At 51.1% G+C, this 25720-nt stretch overlaps 1 protein-coding gene across 20 annotated transcripts in view; it reads left to right on the top strand.

Moving 5' to 3' along the window:
* CAMK2G (calcium/calmodulin dependent protein kinase II gamma) overlaps window positions 1–25720 on the top strand; it is a 58078-nt gene that overhangs the window by 8935 nt on the left and 23423 nt on the right. For 9 of the 20 annotated variants that reach the window (XM_047762833.1, XM_047762831.1, XM_047762827.1 and 6 more), the window contains exons 3-13: window positions 4462–4521; window positions 11736–11790; window positions 12669–12734; window positions 15273–15345; window positions 15491–15593; window positions 16024–16107; window positions 16543–16637; window positions 17405–17527; window positions 21332–21415; window positions 21635–21677; window positions 24153–24215. In XM_047762833.1, coding sequence (XP_047618789.1) covers window positions 4462–4521; window positions 11736–11790; window positions 12669–12734; window positions 15273–15345; window positions 15491–15593; window positions 16024–16107; window positions 16543–16637; window positions 17405–17527; window positions 21332–21415; window positions 21635–21677; window positions 24153–24215 — 849 coding nt within the window. The remainder of the gene's footprint in view (window positions 1–4461; window positions 4522–11735; window positions 11791–12668; window positions 12735–15272; window positions 15346–15490; window positions 15594–16023; window positions 16108–16542; window positions 16638–17404; window positions 17528–21331; window positions 21416–21634; window positions 21678–24152; window positions 24216–25720) is intronic. The other 11 variants (XM_047762834.1, XM_047762832.1, XM_047762826.1 and 8 more) reach the window with 4 other exon arrangements.

Raw genomic sequence — 25720 nt, 5'->3', positions numbered from 1 at the left:
TGAAAGAGGTGAGGCCTCCAGGGATCCTTGTGTTCCAGGGCCTGGCTCTGGTGGGCTATTAGGAAGGCCTGAAGCGGGACCTTTATAATGATCGCTTTTGCTTTCTGATCCTCTTGCTGCCTCTGCTCTTGATGGGGGAAAACCTTGCAGAGGGCTGTGGTTGGAGCTGGGCTGAAGGCCGGCAGGGCTAGGTCTCTCCATGGCAGTAGCACACAGGCAGGCAGGAAGTGGCCCTGTGCAAAAGCGGGAAGTGGCTCTTGTCAAACAGGAAGGGGGGGCTGGGCTGTGTGAGGGGGTGGGGTCGAGCCCAGTTGAAAGGTAGATGGGAAGAGGGTCAGCCTTGGAAGGTCTAGGCTCCTCCCTGGGAACAGTGAGCTCAGTGGTCGCTGGAAGGACGGTTGTTGAAGCTGCTCCTTTGTGACAGGAGCATGGGCTGGCATGTTATCACCTTGGGATGCCTGGACTTACCACTGTAGACCAGCCAGTTCAGTGGCCTCACTCCTTTGGGGACTGGGGGTGCCGAGTTTACAGGACAGATTTGCAGCTGGAAAAGGGGCTCTGCAAACCTTACTTGTTCCTGGAACACCGCTGCTGCTGGGGTGGAGCCCTCTGCTTTTTCCCAGGCGTGGAGCAGCCCTGGAGGGGACAACAGGACAGGAAGTGTAGGGGAAACGGACAGGAGACAACAGCTGGAGAGACTGGGGTGGCCAACAGCTGGCCAGCTTCGCGAGGAGTGAGGAGGCAGGGAGAGAGTCGTAGGCAAAAGCCGCACGGCTCATTGAGCAGAGCTTCAGGATGGCAGGGTACCCCAGCCAGCAAGGCGGAGGACGAGGAGGATGAGGGATCCCATGGGCAGTGGCACTTCCTGGGCTGTCCTCTCTCTGAGGAGCCCCTTTGGTAACCTTTACGTGCCGGTGGTAAACTAGGGTGGGCCTTACCCAAGTGGGAGGAACACCCCCACCCCAGGGAGGCCACAACGGAGCCAGGTCCAAGGGCTCAGTTGGTGTGCCCTGCTTAGGCTGAGGGAGGATGGGAACGACTCTCTCGGTGTCTCTAGTGATGGCCATGGCCACAAGTGCAGCCTGGGAGGCCTTGTCTGTCTCATCACCAGGCCTTTGGAAGGGAGGCTCTCCCTCTCTCAGGCCCTGTGCTGAGCATTTACCCAAATACATCACTGAATCCACAGTTGTCGCCACCTCCATTTTAGAAGTGGGGAAACTCTTTCCCCAGATATGTGCCTGGCTCACTCTCCCTTCCTTCTGGTTCTAATCAAAGGTCACCTCTTTGCTGAAGCCTCCCTGGCCACCTGTTTAAGTGGTCACTCTCCCCCTTCCCTGTTTTATTTTTCTCCATTGCACTTGCCACGACCTCTGATGCGCTGTCCAGTTGGTACTCACTGTCTGTCCCTCCCCTGACCCAGCCCCACTAGAACATTAGCTCTGTGAGGGTGGGGAGTTCTGTCTGTTTCGTTCACGGCCACATCTCCAGCATTAGAAGGGTGCCTTGGAGTTCCTGTCGTGGCGCAGTGGTTAACGAATCCAACTAGGAACCATGGGGTTGCGGGTTCGGTCCCTGCCCTTGCTCAGTGGGTTAACGATCCGGCGTTGCCGTGAGCTGTGGTGTAGGTTGCAGACGCGGCTCGGGTCCCGCGTTGCTGTGGCTCTGGCGTAGGCTGGTGGCTACAGCTCCGATTCGACCCCTAGCCTGGGAACCTCCATATGCCGAGGGAGCGGCCCAAGAAATAGCAACAACAACAAACAACAACAACAAGACAAAAAAAAAGGGTGCCTGTCACATAGTAGGCCCCAATAAATAGTTGCGAATGAATGAATGAGGCTCAGATGATTTAATAACTCACCCAGTGTGACAGCTCTGGGACTCAGTCTGGGGCTGTCTGACTCCAAAACTGATGTGTCAATGGCCAGACCCCATGACTAAGGATCAGAGCAAGGGCCAAGGTGCAGCCTGAGGTTCAGAGAAGACACAGGCCTTACCCAGAAAATGGGGCTCTACTCCTTGGAGTTTGGGGCAAACTAAGTGACTACCAAGGGTCCTCTGGACCCTGGGCAGCTCCTTCGAGGAGCTGGGAGTGTGAATCTGTGTCTCTTCTCTTCCTACTCTGAGTCACTGATAAAGCCAGAGCACCCTTATTTTTAGTGCTGTTGCTGTTGTGGAATTGTAACCATTAGCCAGTAAGAGACTTAAGGGAGGAGATAAACATTAATCTTCTGGGCCTTCCCCTCAGCTGCCACCTCCGCAAGATGCAGTTCTCCTGCACCTGCCTGGGCAGCCAGGCCCGAGGGTTGTGGCTTGGAGGGTGGTCAGGGAGAGGGCTGGAGAGTCTTCAGCTTTGGGGTGGCCAGTTTGGTATTTCCATCCCATGTCGAGGGGTGGGGAGGAAGGTGGGCTGGCCCTGACATCCTCCATCCAGATCTGGGAGAAGCAAGCCTCCCTGCCCCCAGGCAGGGTGAGTGCTGCTTCCTCAACCACCCTACCTTCTGAAGGTCCCTGACGGAGGGATCCCAGGCAGTGTGGTGGGATTAACTGAGGTTCTCCTGGCTGCACCCCATTTAGTGGTCATACCGAACCTGAGGATGGAGAGGAAGGCCTGACCCAGATCTTTGGGCAGCTGGGATGGATTAGCTGGGCAGCAGGAACTAATCTCTGCCAGTCCCCACCTCCTTCTTCCACAAAGCAGAGCCATCCCTAGAGGGAAGGTTGAGGACAAAGCTGAGGGTGGTGGTGGTGGTGGTTGGCAAAATAATAAATATGAATTCCTTCTAGTCTGTAATCTGTACATTACCTCAGACAGGCCTGGGCTTGAAATCTCAGTTCTATCCCCTTCCTACTGTAGGACCTCAGGCAAGTTATTAAACTTCTCTGGGCCTGTTTTACCATCTGTGAAATGGGAGCAGTCAATGTACCTACCTGGGAGGATGGTTGTGAGGGTTGTGGGGGTCAGGGGAGGCTTATACAGGCTCTTGGCTGTTTAGGTAGAGGTGGGATTGGCAGAAGCCCCTACCAAGGCAGGCAGGAGTCGCTTGGTGGGTATGGATGGGAAGGTGCCTGCCCCGGCCTGGAGAAGTTGGGGTGAACTGGACTATGCCCCCTAAAGCCTGGAGCCTTCACTCGATGCTCTCACTTATCTTTATCCTGTCATCATAGCCTAGTGATGGAGAAAGAGGGCCCTAGGTTCAGACCACCTGCATCCACTGCCTATCTGTGTGACCTCTGAGCAGGTTATTTGAACCCTTTAAGCCTCAGTTTCCTTCTTTGTAATGTAATGAAGTTAAACAGATTCCCCCACTTCACAGGATTTCTGCAACGATGAAATAAGATGATCCATGCCTCTGCCTGGCAGATAGTGAATGCTTAGTAAATAGTAGTTTTTATTACTAGTGTCATTGTTATTGATGAACCATTATTAAGCCTCTGATATAGAAGGAGCTCTAGGAAGCACCAGGTAGAGAGGTCCCACCCTTTGAAGTGCTTGTGACTGAAAGACAACTGATTTAACGTGTGATGAGAATTATAAGGGGTGCTGTGGGAGATGGGGACAGGTCATGCGGGGAAAAGTCACATCTACTGGGAGGAACAGAGAAGACGTTGTGAAGGAGGTGACTTTGACAGGATCCCAGCAAGTAGAGATGGAGAGATGGGGAGGGCTTCTAGGCCACCTTGCTTTGGGTTGAAGCAGCCTCTCTTTCTGCTTCCTAGAGCTCTGCCTTCCTGTAGAAGGAATTGACCAAGGCACCTTGCTTAGATTTGGATGCTTTTGGATTCTGGTCATTTTGTCAAAGCAGAGTAACCCTAGGGCCTGAGTGCTGAAAGATCAGAGCTCCCAGCAGTGGGTGGCCAGGAGGATCCTGGGGAGAAGCAGGATTTCTGCAAAATGGGTGTCAGTAGTACCAACCTCATAGCATTATTATGAGACTAAATTAAAAGATGTATTTGCCTGGTGCAGAAGTAAGCTCTCAATAAATGTTAGCTAGTGTTATTATTTTTCAAATCATCATTTTCATGGTCAGCTTCATTATGTTTCTGTGTTGCCGTGTAGACTAAATTAGAGAATATATGCAAAACTTCTAGTACAGTATCTGACCATGTAGCGGGTATTCAGTAAAACTTAGCTATTATTAGTAGTATTTCCAACGAGGAAGTGATTCTGGACACCCTGGTCCAGTGAAATCTCTGCTATGATGAAAAGAGCACCAGCGTTTTAGTTGAAGACCTGGATTCACATCCTGGCTCTGGCAGTCACTAGCTTGGAAAGCTTTCTTAAGGCACTTCTTCATCAGGAAAAGGTGGTCATAATACCTGTCTTCAAGATTGCCGTGATTTGCTGCATTAATTCAGAAAACTGTCAAAAGGGTGCCTAAGAATTGAAGCCATATGAATAGCCAGGTGGCCACAAACAGAATGGAAGTTTAATGGCTTTTGTTTTCTCTCCTCTGCTTTTAGATCACCAGAAACTAGAACGTGAGGCCCGGATATGCCGACTTTTGAAACATCCAAACATTGGTAAGTGCCCTTATAGAGAGTATTTCTTGGACGTTTTGTAGAAGGTGGAGAGACCAGAGATCTGATGTTTTTGTGTCAGGAACCACTTCTGTCCGCAGGCCTTCGCTGGGTGTCTTTTTTGCCTGAGCAGGGTAGCAGCTATGTCTTGCCCAGAATTGTGGGGCATTCTAGTTCGGAGACCTGAGCGCCTCCATCCCTGTGGATGTGAGGTGTCAGAATTGTTTCAGGCTCCCTTTCTCCCCCTCTCCTTCTGTCTTTGGGCTGAGGTCCAGGTCCTCGGCGTGTGAGGCTCTGGGCTAGTAGCCTGCCAGCAGCCCTCACCAGGGGCCTTCCACGGCCATCATAAAGGGTCCGGATTTTGTCTCTGGACTTGAAAGAGTTTTGTTCCTGTTGCAATGTCGTGCACACTCTGGGGTTTCCATGGCGCTCCCGTTTTTATTCCCCGGAGCCAGGAAAGCAAGCTGCCCACCCGCCTGGCTTCTCTGGAGAAGGGATGGCAGGAGCCACTCGGACGGAGAAGGAGAAAAAATTAAGAGGATTTCTCCCTGCTCCCACCCTGACTCGGGGGACAAGAGCACATTGTTGGTTGTTCTAAAGCCTGAGGAGGTTTGCCTGCCACAACCCACTCCAGCTCAGTTTTACATTGTTCAGCTGAAGTTGTCTTTGCCAAAAGCGTTGGCCCCAATTCGGTGCTTCTCGAGGAAGGGGCAGAAACTGAGCTGGCTGCAGAGTCTGAGCAGAAACCCTGGCCTTGACTTGAGGCAGAGCAGAGCAGGGAGCATCACCTAGGTTTTCCCTGAAAGCTCTGACCATCACATGTTTCCACGCTCCTCAGGCATGGCCTCAGCATCAGGGCTCCCATGGTGCCCCAGCAGCCACCTGCTCTGCTCGGTTGGTGGCCAGGGCTGTGAGGTGATTTGCTGAAGCTTGAAGCTTCCTGCAGGGTTTCTCGGCCTCTGGCTTCCCAGAGCTCAGGCTAGAATGCTTACCACGAGCTCTTGCGTAGGAGAGCTGAGGTCGTATCCAGCCCAAGGGGAGAGGAGCTCTGAGGTAACCAGAACTCCAACCATGCAGGGCTTTATAGATGGCAATCAGCAGCTTGGATTACACCCGAAGCAGATTGGCATGGCTGGTGCTCAGCTCTGCCTGATGCTGTCTGTTCCATGGAGCCAGCACTCCTCAGCCCACGAGTCCTGGCTTTGAACTACTGGAGCTCTCTGAAGTTAGACCCTCACCTGAAGACAGCATGGTGGGGGCCATAGTGTTGCCTTGGGTAGGAGCGAAATGATGGAGAGGAACAGCTAAAACAGCAGTCACAAATTCAGGCATGTTTTGTTTGGCTGGCTCAGTGGTTTAAAAATATTTTTATTATTTGCCAGTATTTAAGTACAAGATTTCACATTTTGAAAAAAATTCTATTTCCCAATCTTTCGAATCAGGAGGCTTGGCTCTGCTGAGCCCACGTTCGTACTTGGCCAAAATCGGCTGGGGCTGGGCAATGGCTGCCTCCTTAGCCCGCTGGCTATTATCCTTGCTGTTATCTCATGTTTTGCTGCCTACCTGGTCCCTGTAGGATTTGGGAGCTTGTGACCTCTGAACCTGACAGTTCCAGAACAGGAGGAGGAAAAAGCATGCGGCTGATTAAAACCATCCATGAGCACAGAAGCATTTTGGTGGTCCAGGCCCGGGTCTCAGGGTCTGAGGACAGTAACTTGGTTTTCTTATGTGCCACGTGACTAACTCATAGAGCAATGATGAATTGTCCTCCTGGAGGGAGGAGGACAATGGGTGGAGTAGATGAGGTAGGAAGCAGAACCACATCTGCGTTACTGAGACACAGACATGGTTGGCTACAGAAGGGTCAGTGTGGGATGAAGACACCTGAGAATCATCCAGGAAGTACCAAACTGGGATTCTCGCTGAAAAATGTCCTAGCCTTCTTTTGATGTTTTTTTAGAAATTAGATGCATACTTTTTGACCTTTTAGACTTGACTTGGTTTGGTAGCGCCCCCTCCTGCTTTTTTAACCACATGCCCCCAGCTCACAGTTAAGGCAGATGGAGGGACCATCCACCCCTGCCGTGTGCTCTGTAAGGAAGGCAGCAAGACCCAGGGAAGGCCAGGCTGGGCCCTCTCCCTCTGTCAGCATCTGACTGCCTAGAACTGTGCTTCCATTTCATGACTGCTCCCAGATTCTGAGGGGTGTTGGTCCAAGGCCCTACTCTGGGGTCAAGGGCAGGGAGAGGGAAGGGTGAGTCAGGACTGTGTCCTAGGAGAGCGGGCTGGCCAGACTGTCTGGCTTCCGGTGGGAACCAGGGCTCCTGGAGATGTCAGGGAGCTTCGGGTCCAGGAGGCAGGGGTTGCCATGGATCCTGACCTGGCTTGAGGCAGAAGAGGAGGCAGTTTTGTCCCCCTAATTCAGTATTCCTCTCCTCTCCCCATGGCTCCGTCCTTCAGAGCTGTGGCCCTTTTGGCTCTAGCCTCTAACTCCATCCCGCAGGGCTGCAAGTGGACCAGCCCAAGAGACGTGCAGAATTGAGGAAGCTGAGAGCAGAGATCACATGGTCAGCCTCTGGTTATTGTCAGACTCAGAGACACTTGAATTCAGAAGAGTGTTTGGTACAAGGAGCCAGCCATCCCCATTTTTTTTCCCTAAGAGATAGTCTGTCCCGGGAGTTGAAAGCCTGCTGCAAGAATGAACCCTAATGCAGACCATGGGCTCCAAGTGATAATGATGTGTCAGTGTAGGTTCATCGGTTGTAACAAATGTGCTGCTCTGGTGGGGCTGTTGATAGTGGGGGAGTGCGGGGACAGGGAGTCCGTGGGAGCTCTTTGTATTTTCTCTCAGTTTTGCTATGAACCCAAAATTGGTCTTTAAAATGAGTCTATTAAAAAAAAAAAAAAAAACACTGTTGGTTATAAGGCACCCTGCAGAACCTAAAACAACCCTGGGAGAGTGGCCAGAGGTGTGGAGTTGAGAGGAGGAAAACGGCAGTAGCGCTAATCATCTAAAGTCTGAATGGAGTGTCTTCTACCTGTGATCTGCGTGCTCCCTGCTCTAAATTCCTCTAATGAATAGACTCTGTCTTCCTTCGTGCTGAGCTGCCCCAGCAGTTTCGATCACAGTCTAGCATTGTGGTTTAGAGCAGTGCTTCTCAAACTTTCATGTGCTCATGAATCACCTAGGGATCGTGTTAAAATTCAGATTCTGATTCAGTAGGTCTCGGGTGGACCTGAGCTTCCTCATGTCTCCAGGGGATGCTCAGGCTGCTGGTCTGTAAAACGCACATGGAAGAGCAATGGTCTGTGGCTTTGGTGTCAAGTCCTCCAGGTGTGAATCTGGGATTTGCCAGGTAGCTGTGACCTCTAGCTCATGATTTCACCCACCTGTGCCTGTGTTTTGTCATCTCTGCCTCTTTGTGGAGCCGTTTTGAGAGGGTACACGGCAAGCAAAGGAGGCTTAGGAAATCAACAGAGGTGTTGAAAATGGAGATCCAGCTCCCAGAAGTGATCCCTCCTAGACCCCCCGCCAGCTCCAACTCTGTTCACAAGTTATTCAAGCCAGGCTGCCTTCTACCTTGGCCCAGGGCCCTTACAGCTAATACGAAGAACAGCAAGAACCGTTGCAAAGAAAAGGAAGGAAGCACTGGGTCGTGACTGAGCAGCTCCCACATCCCTGCCCACCTGCCTCTGGAGGGCAGCCCTCATCCCACACCAGCCCCCGGGACAACAGGACCTCCCTCCCACTGTGTTATTTCTGTGGACTCAAACAGCGATGCTTTTTCAATGCTTTTTTGGACCATAGTTTGTTAGTTAAAATGTGGCATATTGTTGGGTGGTTTTTAAAGAATTGGAAGTAACCACAAAATTTGGGTTGTGGCTTTGTCAGTACTTGAAGGTATGAGACATGAAGTATTTAGGGTGTTTTCTGGTCTCCTCTTCCTTCCACAGTTTGTAAAGCACAGTAATTAGGTTTATCACTATAACATAGTAAATGCTTTCTGCTCCTTTTCCCAGATCTTCCTGTCTGCAGACTTGGCCTGGCCCTCCTTGGCCTTTGTACCCTCTCATGACTGTGGAATGGGCTGGGTTTTGGATAATTTTCTTCCACACATCCTTAACACCCTTTACTTCTCACCAGTACCCTTTAGCACAGTCACGCTTGGTTCCATATTTGTGTAAAGGCTGCTTTAAAGCCCGTCTTCCCATTCCCTGGAAGCTGTGCGGTGGCGGGGCCAGGTTTCCCTTCTTCACGGCCGTGTCCGTGGCATGTACAGCCACGCCTGCTTCAAGGAAGGTGCCAAGCGGACATTGTTGAGCAAATCAGAAAGGCCGGGACTAGTGGGGACAGGTTGGAGCTCCTTTGCCTAAGAGGATGGAGAAAGTGACTCCCTCGCAGGCAGTTCTGCAGTATCAGGGATCTTGATGTCAGTTTGCTTTGGCTTCAAGTCTCAGCCCTGCCGCTGAGTATTGCCTTGAGTGAGTTTCTTGTGGAGCCTCAGTTTCCTCTTCTGTTCGATGGAGGTAGTAAGAGTACCCACCCCACAGAGTTAATGTGAGGGTTCAATCAAATAACATGTGTAAAGCACTTGGCATCGTGCCCAGCACATTGAAACAGCTCAACTAAGGTATTATAATTTGGATCATTATTATCAAGAATCTGCTAGCTTGGCACTTAGAGTGATGCAGTCAAGCTTCACCTCTTGTTCTCAGTTTCCTGTTAATTTTCTCCCCAAACGGGGTGGGGTGGTGGGGAGGAATAGCAGTCTCGCTCGGAGATGGAGCCCTCCACACCTGTCCCTCCTTGTCTTGGCGGTGCCTTGCTGAGGAGCACATCAAAGCCACTGTCTGGGCTGGGTTGGCAGGGCAGGATTAGTCAGTCTTCTTTGCTGCTCCCATCCGGGCTTCCTCTCACCTGGGCTCTGTGTGTGGCCATCCTGGAGAAGGGCAAGTGCCAGTGACTCCTTGCGTGGGCATGGGTACCTGCCCTTTTTGCCCTGTTCTCAGCCCTGCTGTGCTTGGGCTGGCGGTTGGGCTTGGGGGCAGGGGTCGTGGAGAGGCAAGAGAGGTCCTGGGGCGTCAGGACTCCCCTGGGTGTGGCTGTTAGTGTCATCTTACCTGCTGCGGGTCGTTAGTGCACCATCCTGCTGCTGTTAGTCACCTCCTTAATGAAGCTGGTCTTTAGCTTCTGGGACAGCTGATTTCCTGGGGATTATTTGTATTACACACTTTAATGCTTTTTAATAGCAAATTTTTAATTAAATGGAAAGTCCTTTTGGAAGCTAGGCAGCAGCAGCTGTAGCTGGACTCAGCATGAGACACTGACTCCCAGCCGGAAAAGCACAAGCAAGGAGGGAGGGTGGCAGGGCTTTGGGGGAGCTCCCCAGAGCATGGCTGGGTCAGTTAGGGTGGGAGGGAGGCAGGAGTCTGGCTGTAACTTCCTCCTGTCCCCCACAGGCCTAGAGAAGCGTGAGCTTGTTTGCCCAAATACAGGAAAGAATCATTTGAGGAGGAGGGATTTTAGAAGTACCAGCTGCCTTCTATCCCATTGGTAAATTGCAGAAATACTGAGTTCAGGTGGAATTTGGAGGTTGAGTAACTAGATCAGAGCTAATAAGGTCGGCAGTATGAAGCGTAAACAGTTGTCAGGCCCTGGTCTAGCCCCGGCAGGCCTGAGTCCTCATTTGTCAAATGAGGAAAACCACGAGGCTTTAGTGATGGCTGAGTGCCTGTATTTTACATTCGGCTGACTCGGCTTTGGTGGGAAGGGGATGTAGGGAAGTGCCTCAGCCCTGATGAAATGCCCTGACACTGGCAGCTGTTGTTTGAGCTGCTTGGGCCCAACATGGACAAGACATGGTGTTTTCTCTGTATCAAAGAACTTCTCTGATTGGTTTGATGTCAGGCCATTCCTGAAGTGTTCTGTGAGGTGCTCCTGGCACTGCCAAGGGTTGGAGTGAAGGTTGATCAGAGGAGCCCTTTAGAACGTAGGTTCCCCATCAAGAGAGTGCAAGTGAGGGGAGGGACCGGAGCAGTGGGGATGCTGGGCCAGAGCAAAGTTGCATTTGCGTTAGAATGTTGTTCAGGGGGTGGCATTAACCCAGAGGTAGATGGCTTTGTAGGCAGAAGCTTGGAGAGGAGACCTCAGAAGACATTAGGTTGGGTGTTGGCCCAAGTGCTCTGGAGCCCAGGAGTGGGGAGGGATCCTGCTCGCTGGCCTTTTCTTGCAGTTGGTGAGTTCGCTTGGTCCACTCCGTGCTGTCATAGGCACATTTGTGAGTGGTTTTTGCCTCCAGGCTCTATTGTTTTGCTGCCTGGGTGTGTGGGCTACTCCACCTTTCTTATAGGAAACAATGGTATAGACACATATCTGGAGTCAGGAAGAGCTGAGTTCATGTCTGGACCCACCACATCTTTGGCCCTTGGCAAGATACTGTATGTCTTTGAGCCTCTGGTGTCCTCATGACATGGGAGTGGTCATCAGGAGTAATAGATTCCTTGAAGGCAGGCCCTGTATCCCTCCTAAATCCCAGCATCTACCATAGGGTCCAGCACACAGTAGGCTCTCAGTCAATGCTTGTAACCTAAGTAATGTGCACAGAGAGCCTAACACAAGGCCTAGCATGTAATAAGCCCTTAATAAATGGTTATTGTTGTTGCCTGAATCTGTGTGTTGCCTCCCATGCTCACCATCCGTCACCCTCACTCCACGCGCCTTCCTGCTGGGCTCTGCCCTTCCTGCTTCTTCCCCTCCCCTTGATTCTTCTGTTCCCATCTCCTCCAGGCCCTCCGGCTCTCCCCTCTTGTCCATCTCTGTCCCCCTGCAGTCTGTGTCCCTGGGTGCTTCTCGCTCTGTGTTGCACCCTCACACATCATATCCCAGGACCACTTTCTCTGGGACCAGCCACTCTGGGAAGAAAGTTCTTGCTTTGCTCCGTCTTGTCTTACTTCTTAGCTCCAAAGCTTCTGTCTCTCGCCTATATCTGAGGCAGTCTGAGGTGGTAACTGGAGTGCTAGACCTGGGGTCGGCTCCATGGCTGTGTCGCCCTGGGCAAGGGATGCTGGATGTGCAGCCCCCCTCTCAGGGCTGCTGCTTCAGGAGAGAGCCTGTGGGGCTGCCAGGATGGGGCAGGGCTGGGATGGCTGCGGAAGAGAGGAGTAGCATTTCCAAGTTTTCTCTCTGTTAATCTCTGTCCCCATCTCCTCTCTTGCAGTACGCCTCCATGACAGTATTTCTGAAGAAGGGTTTCACTACCTCGTGTTTGACCTGTAAGTGCCGCTTTTTGAGGGTGTGGGGGCCTTTCCCTCCAGCTGGCTCAAGAGGAAGGCTTGGAAAAAAGGCCAAAACTGGGTCTTCAGCCTCTGCCGAGGGTCCCTCTCCTTTGCCCGAGGAGAGGGGTTTGATTTTGAACTTCCTCTGGTAATGGGCAGGTTGCCCAGGGTCTCATTGCTCACTCAGAATCTCCCCAGGGCTCTGAACCCCGGGTTGGCATTGCTCTTGCATTTCCGTTCAGCAGCACACCTTGTGCAGTTGCTTTTTTCTTGTTTCTTGGTGTGTTGTCCTTAGTAGAGAAATAGAATGTATTAGCTCTTTGCATGACCGTAAAAATGCTGGAAAATGAAGGTACCTTTTTTTAGTTGTAAACTGGGCTCCCATTGGTCTCTCCTCCACTTTGGTTGTGGTTTAATATCTTAAAGGTGGCTCTTCACCTCCTGGAAATGCCTCTCTGGTATTTTCAGGGTTGGGTCTCTGTGTCCTTGGTCTCATTATTCTTCAGCTTCAGTAGTAGGTCTGTCCTTCTTGGGCAGCTGTATCTTAGCATTCATACTGGTCTCAAAAAAAATGATGACTGTTTGAGTGGGTCGATTATTTTCTCGTAGATGCCTGTGTATTCATCTCTATCAGAGTATCTATCAACTAATCTATAGGTTACAGGAACAGAAAAGTGCGAGAGAAAGGGTGGATCCATGTTGTCCCAAGGAGAAGCTCTACATCATTGAGGCTGGAGTATGTTCTGGGCTCTCAGATGAAATGCATGTGGTGTTGACAGTTCTCTGAAAGCTGTTCTAGAGGAAGCCCTGTTACCTGTTGGATGCTGGGTTCGGCCACCTGACCTGCCTCCTCTAACCCCCTTTGTTGGTTGCAGTGTTACTGGCGGGGAGCTGTTTGAAGACATTGTGGCCAGAGAGTACTACAGTGAAGCTGATGCCAGGTGAGAAGAGGGGCCTGTGGTTTAAGTGGCAACTTGACTACCTCAAGGGACCAGGCATTGTGCCTATTTGAATAGTCTTCAGGGAGATTAGAAGGGCTCTTATCTGGACAAAGACTGTGTAGAGCTGGACTCAGGCTCCGTTCTGTGGGCAATATTAGAAGTTAAAATGCAGCATTCCCAGACCGATTTTTTTACAAAGCTCTTACAGATCTCCTTTACCCTCGCACACCAGAAATACCTTTTCTCCGCACCAGTGCACACTCATAAGCATGCCCAAGGGCCCTCCCTAGCCCCACTTCTCTCTTTGGACAAACCCTACTGCACACAAGGCATACTGGGGATGGTCCAGAGACAGAGAAAACATGGTTCATGTCTCGAAGGAGTAGAAACATCTGGGTTAATAATCCAACCAGGAACCTTTCTGGGAGATTTCAGCCTGTATCACCTTGTGTCTTGACCACCATGACCAGCCTCCATTCGGGGCCTCTCAGGCTGGAGGACCATTCCTTGGCCACACCCCTCAGCCCCCAGTCCTCCAGGAGGCCCTGGCAGCTCCTTCATGTGACACAGCAGAATTCCTCCCACTCCACAGCTCTTGGGCGCTTGTTTGGGCTGCCTTTCCCTCCTCGGCTCCTCCCCCGGGCCCGAGTTTTCTCCAAGGGTGATGTCCTTACAACCTGATCTTGGTCTCTCCTGCCTGCAGCTTCTCAGGCAGATGTGGCAGCTCTGGCTGCTCGCAGGGTGGGGGAGCACAGCTTCCTCACAGATTTCTCAACCCTGAGAGGCCAATGTTTGCTGATCAACTTCAGATGCTTCAGCCTCGGGAAAAATTCTCAAGTGGGAGATGAATTCCAGTGCCAGCAGGGGAGGACCAGGCTCTGGGGCGGGAAGAGGCGGTGATAGTGCAGGGAGCCTGGCGGGGAGGAGGGAGAGCCGGGGCGGGTGACTGTACCAGTGGGCTTGGCCTGGCTCTGCTGGGACAGTTCGCACTTTTGCCATTTTTGGCCAGAAGGCTCTCCCTGCTAGCTTGGCTCTGTTCTAATTATACATTTCTGTGGAGACTCGCCTCTTCAGCTCAGTCTTAAAGTCTCTTTGCCCTGCTCCTGGGCCATGTCCTATAGAGAGGCCCAAACCTCAGCCTTTAGGAGCCCAGCAAGACCTCTTGGCTCTTGTGGAAGCCCTAGCATCAGATTTTAGAGAGAAGGAGTAATAAGTCCAGGTCACCAGCCCAGCACCCACTCCACACACTTGGTAGAACCGGCTCTGTTCCTCAGGCCGAGGCTCCTCAGTCTCAGCATTACTTACACTTGGGGCCAGATAAATTTTTGTTGTGAGTGCCCCACCTGTGCATTGTAGGTTTGGAAGCATCCCTGGCCTCTACCTGCTTGATACCGGTTGCACCCTTCCTCTCAGTAGTGATAACCAGCAGTGTCTCCAGGCATTACCCGAAGTGCCCTGGGGGCCAGAATTGTCCCCTAGTTCTCACTAGTATTCTAGACTGCCAGCACACCCCTCCAGGAGTTTGCCTGCAAGTGTGACAGGATGGTTTGGAAGGTGGACAGCCTGATTGAAGAATCAGCAGCTAGGGAGTTCCCGTTGTGGCTCAGTGGAAACGAATCTGACTAGCATCCATGAGGATGCAGGTTCGCTCCCTGGCCTTGCTCAGTGGGTTAAGGATCCGGCATTGCTGTGAGCTGTGGTGTAGGTTGCAGATGCAGCTTGGATCCTGTGTGGCTGTGGCTTTGGCATAGACCGGCAGCTACAGCTCCAATTTGACCCCTAGCCTGGGAACTTCCGTATGCTGTGGGCGTGGCCCTAAAAAGACAAAAAAAAAAAAAAAAAGGAAGAATCAGCAGCTAAATGTGACTTTAGGTTAATTTATCTTTTTTGTTTGCAAAATTGTTATCAGAAATGTTCCTCAGGTGCCTGTTGGAACCCTCTTAAGTACATTGTTTCTTGATAGGACCTGTGTCCTCATTTTATCTCCCCTGCTGGATGGTAAGCTTTAGGCCAGACACTGGGTCATTTTTATAGCTGATGTCCCCAGCACAAAGCCTATAGGTACCTGATAAATGCTTAAATAAATGATTTTTATACCCACCCCCAAAACAATTAGGCTTAGTTGGACTGTCCTTCCTAAGGTGCTACCACAGGCCTCTTCTCTAAGAACAGAGAAGGTCAAAGAGAAAGAAGGAAGAGGTTGGATGGTCTCTTTCTCAGTAGCCTGAGGTGTCCCCCAGTTTCTTGGAAACAAATGATATGTTGGGCCTTTACATTCTAAGGAGGCATGCTGAACCCTCTTCTAGGCTGTCCACTGCTATTATCTAGTAGGAGACCCTGGACAAACCACTTAATCAGATTGGGCCTTAGTTTCTTCTTCTGTAAAATAGTTTGAACAGATGGTATCCAAAGTCCAAGGTTCTAGCTTCTCATTCAGTGATTCTCTGTGAATCTGTGACCTAGAGTTCAGTGCTTTGGTCCACAGCATGTGGTCAAGGACGGTTTCACTTTGCACTGTCCTTTCCTCTTCTTTTCCAGCCACTGTATACATCAGATTCTGGAGAGTGTTAACCACATCCACCAGCATGACATCGTCCACCGGGACCTGAAGGTACGACCCAGGTTCCCTTTTGCCTCTTGCTTGTGAAGCCTTGGCGCCACCTGGTGCCAGGCGGTAGTATTGCCAGGGCCCAAATTAGGCTCCCTATGGGCTGCGGCATGGGTGCCTCACAGGGTTCTCTCTCTTCCTTATACAGCCTGAGAACCTGCTGCTGGCGAGTAAATGCAAGGGTGCCGCCGTCAAGCTAGCTGATTTTGGCCTAGCCATCGAAGTACAGGGAGAGCAACAGGCTTGGTTTGGTAAGAGTGACCCTGTCTTCCTGGAATGCGGCCCCCGCCCTTCCTCCTCTTCCTGATCTGCCTTCCTCTTTGAGAACTAGAAGCCAGACCCTTAATGGTCCTGGCCTCCCCAGAGACTGGAGGAGGGGAGGGCGCAGAGCCCCCCCTGGCCCTACGTGACTCAGTACAGTGAGTCCAGCTGCTGTCAGCACTGCGTTCTTGCTGCCTCTGGGGAGGATGGGAGTTGCTGGTAGACACACGGAGACTTGCCCTCTGATTTAGATTCCGGGCACTGCAAGAAGCCCGGCCCGTCATCTCCTGCTACCCACAGACCGAGAGCTTATGTAGCAAAAGCAACAGAAATGAGAAAGGACTTGGGGGAAATCACTGACGTGGATTTAATGAGAGAGAAAGTGGGTTCAGTGTGCCTCCGCTCTCTCTTCCGCTACAGGTTTTGCTGGCACCCCAGGTTACTTGTCCCCTGAGGTCTTGAGGAAAGATCCCTATGGAAAACCTGTGGATATCTGGGCCTGCGGTAAGCCCATTCCACATGCTCAGCTTTTTGGTGTTAAGAGCCCTCGTCTTCCAGCGATGGCAAGAAAGAGGCATTGCTCTTCCTTGTGGGTCCCAGGAGTGTCTGGTGGATGTGAAACCATGGTGTTTGCTCTAGTGCCCCGGGATACCCTCCTTCCCAAGTACTTCCTAGATGGTGTTGCATTCTTCTTGAAGAGGGATTTGCCCGTGCCTGAGAGGGTGGGTTGTGCCTAAAGAAATCCCTAATGTGGCTTTGTGACATGGGGAATGAAGTACATAGCAGGGGGTGCTGGTGGCCCAGCATTATTGACTGGCATCCACTTCTACCTCTGGTATGGCCCTTGACTTTCTGGGTGGCTCTGAGCCCTGTGTGGCTTTTTTTAGTTCCTCAGCAAAGCTGGTGACCGACCGCAGTGACCTGTGTTCTGTCTTATAGGGGTCATCCTGTATATCCTCCTGGTGGGCTACCCTCCCTTTTGGGATGAGGATCAGCATAAGCTGTATCAACAGATCAAAGCTGGAGCCTATGACGTAAGGACCAGTTTGTTCCCTCTCCTCTGACTCTGTCCATGGGGTACAGGGAGTGTCAGGGAACTTTGAGGACCCAGGGATGGGCATATAGGTCTTCTTTGTGGTTTTCTTTTTGTTTTTGTTTTTGTTTTTTGCCGCCCTGCGGCATATGGAGTTCCTGGGCCAGGGATCGGATTGAGCTGCAGTTGTAACCTACACCACAGCTGCAGCAGCATTGGATCCCTAACCCACTCTGCTGGGCCAGGGATTGAACTTGCGTCCCAGGGCTCCAGATATGCATCCCAGGGCTCCACATATGCTGCCGATCCCATTGTACCACAGTGGGAACTCCTAGGTCTCCCTTCTTGCCACCACCTGTCCCAGGGAGCAACTTTTTTGCACAGCCACTTTTGGTAGCTGTAAAATCACGACATCCACCGAATCCCTTTGGTCTGTTATTTGCAGAGAACAGTGTGGCCCTATGGTGTGGTGCATGACTAGGGACCAAAAGTCTGGCGGCTCCCTCCACTGTCATGGAGCTTTGAGCAGAGCGTTGAGCCACTGTGTATTTTCCTCCTAGTAGAGAGATGGGGTTGAACTGGAAGGTATTGGAGTCTGACGTTCTAATCATGATTGTTGTGTTTTCTTTTCCCGGTCTTTAAGTTGACCCAGGTCCTTGAGTACCCCGGGGCTCATCCCACTCCCTGCCAGGCAGCGAGTATCCCAGTTACAGAGGATGTGAGTCTCACAGCTTTCACATCCTTCTTTCCCCTCTTCCTGCTTCTTAGTTCCCATCACCAGAGTGGGACACGGTGACTCCTGAAGCCAAGAACTTGATCAACCAGATGCTGACTATAAACCCCGCAAAGCGTATCACAGCTGACCAGGCTCTCAAACACCCATGGGTCTGCGTAAGTGTCTTCCTTCGAGATCAAGGAGATCAGGGATGTGCCCTCTTTACCCTCCTTCTTATCGGCAGAAAATAATCATTTTGGGCCCTGAGCTAAGACCCACCAGAGACAGAGGGGGACTGAGTAGGGCCCAGAGGCAACAAATGTCACCAGGAAGGAGTCAGGGAGGCGACTGGGGCTAACTGGCCTCTACCTTGCTCTCCCCCACTCACTTGTGTGGTGTGATTTAGTTTTGATCTTGAACAAGGGCTTAGGGTGACCCTTGCACACTCTAGTTGATGATAGAAAGCAACAGGCAGAACTCAAAGTGAATTGCCAAGCTTAGGGTGCATATTCAGATCTCAGCTCTTATACAGCTGTAATGGAAATTTGACCAAGACCCAACAAATAAACAAAAGGGGCCCCTGAGCAGTGAAAAAAGGCCCCTGAAGTTCAGTCCTAAAGCTCACCCTAGGAGAGCCCCCGGGCTATCAGAATGGGTCAGCATACTCTGTTTTCTTATACAGTTCTAGCAGGATGCAATAGCTTTTTACACACAAGAGGGCCTGCTGCACTTAGGCCCCCTGACGACCATGATACATTTATTTATTTGTTCTTTCCCATTTTTACTGAATCCCTCTTTGGTGTCAGTCGTTGTGTGGGTGATAGAGATACAAAGATGAGTAAGGCAGGGTGCCTTCCCCCAAAGATCCCACAGATTATCTTGGAAGACAGGTGCTCAAGCAGGCAGCCACTCTGAAGTGTGACAAGTACATGAAAGAGTCTAATGAGTGTGTAGGAGCTCCCACTGTCTCTATGGGCAGTGGGATTCCTGAAGGCTTCATGGAGCAAGTGAACTCCACCCTGGTTCTTGGCAGGTGACTGGTTGCTCCCCAAGATGACAACCAGCAGACAGAAGTTAGCATGGGCCAAGGTGAGGGGCCATATGGAATTGCAGCGAGTTTAAAGAAGGTTATGAGTTTGGTTGTAGGCGAAGGTTGAACCACAGGAATACAAGAGAATGAACCTAAAAAGAGTCCATGACATAAAGGATTCTGCACAAGGAATTTGGACTTTATTCTGAAAGCATAGGGAACCATTTAAGTGTTTTAAAAAGGGAACAAAGTATGCAATTAAGAAAGATCATTTTGGAAGCTGTGTAGAAAATGGAATTGAAGAGGAAAGAGGCAGAGCAGAGAGCTGAGAAAACTGCCATCATTGTCTAAGCGAGTCCAGATAAAGTCTCAGCTGAGGGCAGTGATAGGAGAGTGGGCGGTGTGGCAAGGAGTGGACGAATATGAGGGATATCAAAAGACAGAATAAAAAGATTTAGTGACTGGCTGGATTTGGGGAGTGAAGGAGAGAGAGGGATTTGAGTTGGTAACTGATGGAGTGTAGTACCATTCACCAACCCAGAGGAAACCCAGAGGAGGAGCCAGTTTGTGAAAAAGGGGATGATTTTAGTGTCATACGTATTAAGTGCTATGTCTGAGGACCTCCAGCTGGAGACATCCAGTGGGTAGTTGGAAATTTGGAAAAAAAGTTAAAAATTGGAAATATAGGTTATAGTCATTTCTGTATGCATGATATTGGGGCTGTAGAAATGGATGGGATTGTTTCTGTGCTGATCACATTCTCACTGTGGCCTGTTAAAGAGAAGAGAGGGCCACCAGCATTTAGTAGCAGGGAGAGTTAGAGGAGCCGGCAAAGGTGACTGAGAATGAGAACTTGTGTGGGAGAAGGAGGATCAGGAGATCCTGAGAAACAAGAGGTCTCAGTAAGGGAATGTCTGTCATCGGATGTTTCAGAGTCCACGGTAAAGGTGGCTCTGACCAGTTAGAAGCCATCGTTTCATCCTTTCACTGAGAGAGGCAGTGGAGGCACAGTTTCACTGAGGTGAGGTGGAATGGGAATGAAAAGAGAAAGATGGATGAGTCAGGGGAGTTTTTAAAATTTCATTTAAGATTTTGTTTATGGAGAGGCTTGACTATAAAGCACAAACTGCAGAAAAGAATATAGTCCAGAATAAGGGATTAAAAATATTTGCCAATTTGGAGTTCCGTCATGGCTCAGTGGTTGATGAACCTGACTAGGAACCATGAGGTGGAGAGTTTGATCCCTGGCCTGGCTTGGTGGGTTAAGGATCCAGCGTTGCCATGAGCTGTGGTGTAGGTTGCAGACGTAGCTCGGATCTCAAGTTGCTGTGGCTGTTAGTAGGCCAGCAGCTACAGCTCCAATTAGACCCCTAGCCTGAGAACCTCCACATGCCATGGGTGTGGCCCTAGAAAAGACCAAAAAAGACCAAAAAAAAAAAAAAAGCTAATTAAATCAACTATATAAAAATTTTTTAATCGAAAAACAAATGTTAGAGGAAAAAAATAAAATTTGATGTAATCCCATTTAAAAAAATAAATAAAAATAATTTTTTAAAAATTGGCTGATTGAGGAACCAAGGTTTAGATAGCAAAACAAGAGAGGTGCTCCTGAGTCGTGGTCAGGCGTCAGCACATGGACAATGATGCTTCTGGGACTGGGGATGAGGTTCCAGGAGCATGGAAATCAGCTTGTGGGTGGGAGACTGAAGTTGAAGTTCTTGCTTGGTGATTCCTCACTTCTCGGTAGAGAAGTTTACTCTCTGGAGGAGGAGGTGCAGGATGAGACTTGGGGAAACTCGACAAGGTTGGAAGAGTTGCTTCAGGAACCAGGAAAGAGAGTGGCCAGGAACAAGAGGAAGGATTGCAGAGTGGCCCTGTGGGGGTGTAGGCACCAGGCTGCATGTTGTAGGATTAATTTTTCTAGCAGGCTGGCCAAGACAACAACCACAAAGTGAGGGGGTGAGCCACTTAAAATGGGTATTCAAGGAGTTCCCATCGTGGCACAGAGGAAATGAATCTGACTAGGAACCATAAGGATGCGGGTTCAATCCCTGGCCTCGCTTAGTGGGTTAAGGATCTGGGGTTGCCATGAACTGTGGTGTAGGTCGCAGATGTGGCTTGGATCTGGCGTTGCTGTGGTGTAGGGGTCTTTTGATTAGACCCCTAGCCTGGGAACCTTTTTTGGGCTCCACAAGTGCGGCCCGAAAAAGAAAAAAAAAGGGGTACTTGAGAATTACAGCAATCTGTTCCAGGGGTCGTTTTTGTGGGCCCCACTCTCCATCATCCTATATACCTCAGTAGCCACAGAGGGCCTCTCTGTATTAGGCTATTACATAACAGTTGATGCTTGTATGCTGACCCTGAGTCATCAGGGGAATGTCAGTCATGTCCAGTGGAATCTGTTTAAGGAGGAAGGAAGTTAGCAGTAATACATTGAAGAAAAACTCCCATCTAAAATGCTGAGAAGGGTTGATGCCTCAAGGTGAAGATCCTTAGTTTCTTTTAGCACCTCGTTTGGGGGATTGAGAGGAGCTCTTGAAAGGAACAAATGTTCTCACAGAGAGCAGGAACTCTGCTGGTTCTCGCACTGCCCAGAATCTGGAATGTACTAGGTGTTCACTGAACAGTTGCTGAAGGAGTAATGGCGTGAGGATGACAATACACAGAATACTGGCCCCTTTCATAGCCTCCATCTCCCAAGGAAGATTAGCGCACTCTCGGGCATGTTCTTCCAGCATCAATTACCGGTGGTGTTTTCATGTTCAGATTATTGTCCTTACATAACCTTGAGTTTTGGGTAGTGCTTTTATTGTAAAAGCATTTTCACATCTATGACTTCATCTTTGGAGCAACTCTCGGGTGGCTGAGCACAAGGCCATCGGTGCTGGGACAGTGGTGAGGGGCAGAGGATCTGGCCGGGGGCTCACAGGCCTGTCTGTTTGGCTTCCAGCAACGGTCCACAGTGGCATCTATGATGCATCGTCAAGAGACTGTGGAGTGCTTGCGCAAGTTCAATGCCCGGAGAAAACTAAAGGTGAGTCTTGCCTTCCTGGCTGGGCTGCCCACATGCTTTTGACAGGGTGCCCCCTGCCCCATCACTGAAGGGAACACCCCTCCTGGCTGGAGCTGAGCTGTGAAGATGGTGTACATGTTGGGGGCCCCAGTCCTGGTGTCTTCAGGCTCTCGCTGGCAGCTGCCCTCTGCCTGAGAACAGACTGCACATAGAATTCACAGGTCTCTCTTCTTTCCCCAGGGTGCCATCCTTACGACCATGCTTGTCTCCAGGAACTTTTCAGGTATGTTTTCAGCTGTGCACTTTAATTCTACGAGGTGAGTGGGTCAGAACAGGCTGTTGCCATACCGTGCCACCCTGGCGCTGGGTGTCTCAGGCAACACCTTGACCAAGATGATGGGGATCCTGTTTTGGGGGGGCTGCTGCAGCTGAGGATTGTAACCTGAAATTCTGGGAGGCCTGACATGGCTTCACATTTGTGAACTATATTCCCTCCTCCCAAGGAGTAGCCTGGCCAGCCTCCCATTTACCTTGTCCCTGGGGCTTCTTATTGAATTCTCTGAAGACTCTCAGCACTTTAAGATTTTAGCAGGTCTCAAGGGCATTGGAGGATGTGCTGGGAGAAAGAAAGTGATGAGGTATAATGAACCTTCCCAGTCACCACCATTAATTGGCCAACTAAGGCGATCTCTCTGTTGTCGTGTCCAAGTGGAGATGACTAATAGAAATTATTCCAGATGTTTAAACCTTTTACGGTGACTGTGCTTAAAATATCCTCTGATACCAATTGTAAGAGTGAAGTAATAGAGACCAGCAGAATGGAAGGAAAAGAACTTGCTTAAATTTGCATGAGGAATTGGGAGAAGTGAACCAATAATTTGTAAATCACACTTCACATTTCTTTTTAAGATGCAAGACACTCCACCTTTCCCCCACCCCCACCCCCATCGTTTGCCTTCAGTTGGGAAGCACAGTGGCTTTTCTGCAAGGAAAAGATTAACAACAGGATTTAAGACAGAAAGGTCTCTTCCCGGCTTGCCTTTTCCCATGGCCTTCCCTCCTCCTAACCCCCAGTTCCCCTGTTTTGGTTCAAGACACTCCCCACCCCACCCCCGTCTCATTCTAACCAGGCTCCTTCCCTTGCTTTCCTTCTGCGCTGCCCTAACGGAGTGGAGGTTTTGCAGGAGGCACAGGTGGGCAGCCACTCTGGGCAGAGGTTGCTCCCTTAAGCCTGAGTCCAGGGCTCACTGTGCTGGTTCCTGGTAACCTGGCTCTGGAGCTTCCTGAGCTCTTCCCTGAGGGAGAGCCACAGGGCCCCAGGCTGAGGACTGGAGAGTGAGCTGGGAGAGTGTCCCCCTCAGGCCCACCCCTGTGGGGCTCGATCTTGTGCCGTGGGAACCCATGGAGAGAAGCTCTGGTTCTGGATTCGCCTCACAGATGGGGGCAGGAGGCCACTGTGGGCCACCTCCAGCAGAGGTGGGGCTGTAGTCCCACGTTGTGCTTCTAGTCCTCTAATTACTTGCAGCTTCTACTTTCTGGGTTTAAGAAAGCCTTTCTAGAGGACGCTCAAGGGCAGCTCTGTGCTGACCCTGGAATGGTGATCTGTTCTCTCTCTGTGTGAAAGAGATGTGAAAACAGGCTGCTCGGAAATCAATAGCATGTGCCCTGTCCCGTGGCCTCCGGCCTCTGCATCAGCCTCTCCCCGTCCATTTCAGGAAATCAGTGTCCTGGTTTCAGGAACTTGGTCTCTGTTAGGACACAGCACTGTCACTGATCCCTAAAGAGCTTCCTGTCCCTCTCTTGACTTTGGCCTTTGCGCTCCCTTTGCCCTGGCTCAGGAGACAAAAAAAAAAAAGAAAGAAAAAGAAATGCTGCAGGCATTCCAGGATGACCTCTTCTGTCCTGCCTCTGGGGCAGGCGAGGTCAGAGCCTGTCCCTAGAAGCTTCTGCAGAAAGAGGTGTCCACAGGTATAATCAAACAGGAAGGGCACTTGTGTGCTTCTTTAGGAATGAGTTGGACTGTTTTCTGAGTTGAAATAGAGGGTTCAGCCTATCCCTGGTTTCTAACACGTTGGCTCATGGTGAAATCAGGGCCTCTAGAATGTATCGCTTCGGTGGCCTTTGTTTTCTTTCTGGGCACCTATACCCTTGGAGCGCTGTGAGATACAGCTTCTGGCCAACTGGCTCAATTGAAGAGGGAAAGTGAGCTGTGCCCCTGAGGATTTGGGGGCTGTGGAGCATCAGTGAGTTATCTGCACAAGGGCCATGGTTCCTTCCTAGGCCCCAAGTGCCAGTCTCGCTACTTTTGGGATATGGCCTGAGGAACCGGCTCTGTTCCGGGCTCTCTGAAAATGTCCTCCTTGAGGTCCCCCCGGGAGGAAGGTCTGCAGATGAGGCTTACTCTCCTCATAGCCTTAAGCTAGGGCTGGGCAGCCTCAGAAAGGACACTGCCTCTCACCCAGTCAGGCCTTGATCTGCGGGCTCTCACCCCAGTGGTTGCAGCACAGGTGGGCTTCCCTCTGCCCTGAGCCCAGTCCTCTCAGGTCCCCAGACTGCTGCAGGGCCAGCCGCACCTGCTCACCAGCCTGCCTCCGGTGCCTCTGCTCCCCCAGCTCGGCCGGCTTGGCCACGCCGCCCGCCCGGACCCCGCTGTGCACAGCGGCAGCGGGTTCCTGCCTCGCGCTGGGGCATGCTCGCTGCTGACTGGCCCCCGTGGCTTGGCGGCAGCTCTGTGCACTGAGAGACTGTATCCCCTCAGTTGGCAGGCAGAGCTCCGCCCCCGCCTCGCCTGCCGCGAGCGCCGCCGGCCTGGCCGGGCAAGGTACGTGGCATGAGTCCTCCCCGACCGCCTGCCTCGGCTCCCTGCCACCCCACCAGGAGGGCCAGCATGCCAGGCCCGAGCACCAGGGAGGCGAGTCCCATGCTTGTGGGCTGAGATGGGCATGCCAGACGGACCACCTAACTTGGCATCTGCAAGCGCATTGGTGTTTCAGAGCCCCCTAACCAGCCATGCATGCTGGGCGCTTGCCAACTCTCAGGAGGCAATAGCCTGGGGATGTGGAGCTGGGCAGCAGGAGGCTTTTCTCCAGATGCCGCCCACCCGACAGCCTGGCCTGCCAGTGAGGGCTGTAGCCAAGGCGGGCCCGCAGGTGCCCGGGGTGAAGACCAGCCCTCAGTGGCACTGGTGGGGACCCCATGGGGAAGCCACACCCCTCAAAATTGTGAAGTCTGGCATTTGCAGACCTCTGGGTCTGAAAGGCTGTAAAGTGCAGGAGCTGTGCAGACAGCTGTCCTTGGGTTTGGATCCTAGCCTTGCCACACCCTGAGCAGGTCACATTTGCTCTCCCAAGCTTAGTTTCCTCACCTCTCTATTGGGGCTAAAATAAATAACATGCTGATGATTAAGATTGTGTATGTCTAAGGCTCTCAACCCAGCCTGTATGAGAAAATTAAAAAAAAAAAAAAAATCCTGATGCTGGGACCCCACCCCAGGCAAATAAAAGCAGACCTCCTAGGGTATGGGATGGGCATACGAAAAGTTGTGTTTGTTTAAGTCCCAAGTGATTCTAATGGGCAGTCAGAGTTAAGAACTTTGACATATGTAAAGCATTTAACACAGTAGGTGGTCAGGCGTAGTAAACGTGTTGAAAAAAATAAGTGTCAGATCACCCAGCATGAACTGGAGATGGGCCCAAAGGCCATTTTTGGAGGTCAGAATTCTTGTGATAGAAGGACACTTATTCTCACTGGAGACCCAGCTTGGGTAGGAATGGCCACCTGAAAGAAAGACTGGCAGCAGCAATAGTGACAATGGTTACCACTTACTGAGTACTTGCTGTGTGCCAAGCACTCCGCCTAGCACGTTTCATGCCATGATCCCATTTTATAGATAAAGAAACTGAGGTTCAGAGAGGTTAATAAGTAACTCTACAACCAGCAAGCAGTAGAACCAAGATGCAAAGTCTAGGTGGGTCAGAGAGTTGGACTGATTCCATCTCCCTGGAATATTCCATCCACTGCCTGCTACCTTCCTGTGGCCTCTGTTGCCCCAGGAGCGACATGTCGAATGCAGAGCTCATCACCCCGTGCCTGGCTAGAATCTCTGTTTAATACCTCATTATTCTGCCCAGTCCTTTCTGCTTAGTGAGTCCAGAGAGTAGACTCTGAGGAAAGGGTGGCAGGGAGGACCTGCCCACTTCAAACCCCTGGCAAAACCCTCCTGTAGGTGGTCCTGGTCTCTGTGTCTGTGTCTTTCTGTCCTCACGTCTGGTCTCCTTCGTGAACTGTGACACTCTTGTTTCTTGAGAACACTCGGGAGATGTCTTG

Source organism: Phacochoerus africanus, chromosome 15 (genome assembly GCF_016906955.1).
Source record: "Phacochoerus africanus isolate WHEZ1 chromosome 15, ROS_Pafr_v1, whole genome shotgun sequence".
NCBI lineage: Eukaryota > Metazoa > Chordata > Mammalia > Artiodactyla > Suidae > Phacochoerus > Phacochoerus africanus.
The sequence above is the reverse complement of the archived record's forward strand: the minus strand, read 5'-3'. Positions and strand labels throughout refer to the sequence as shown.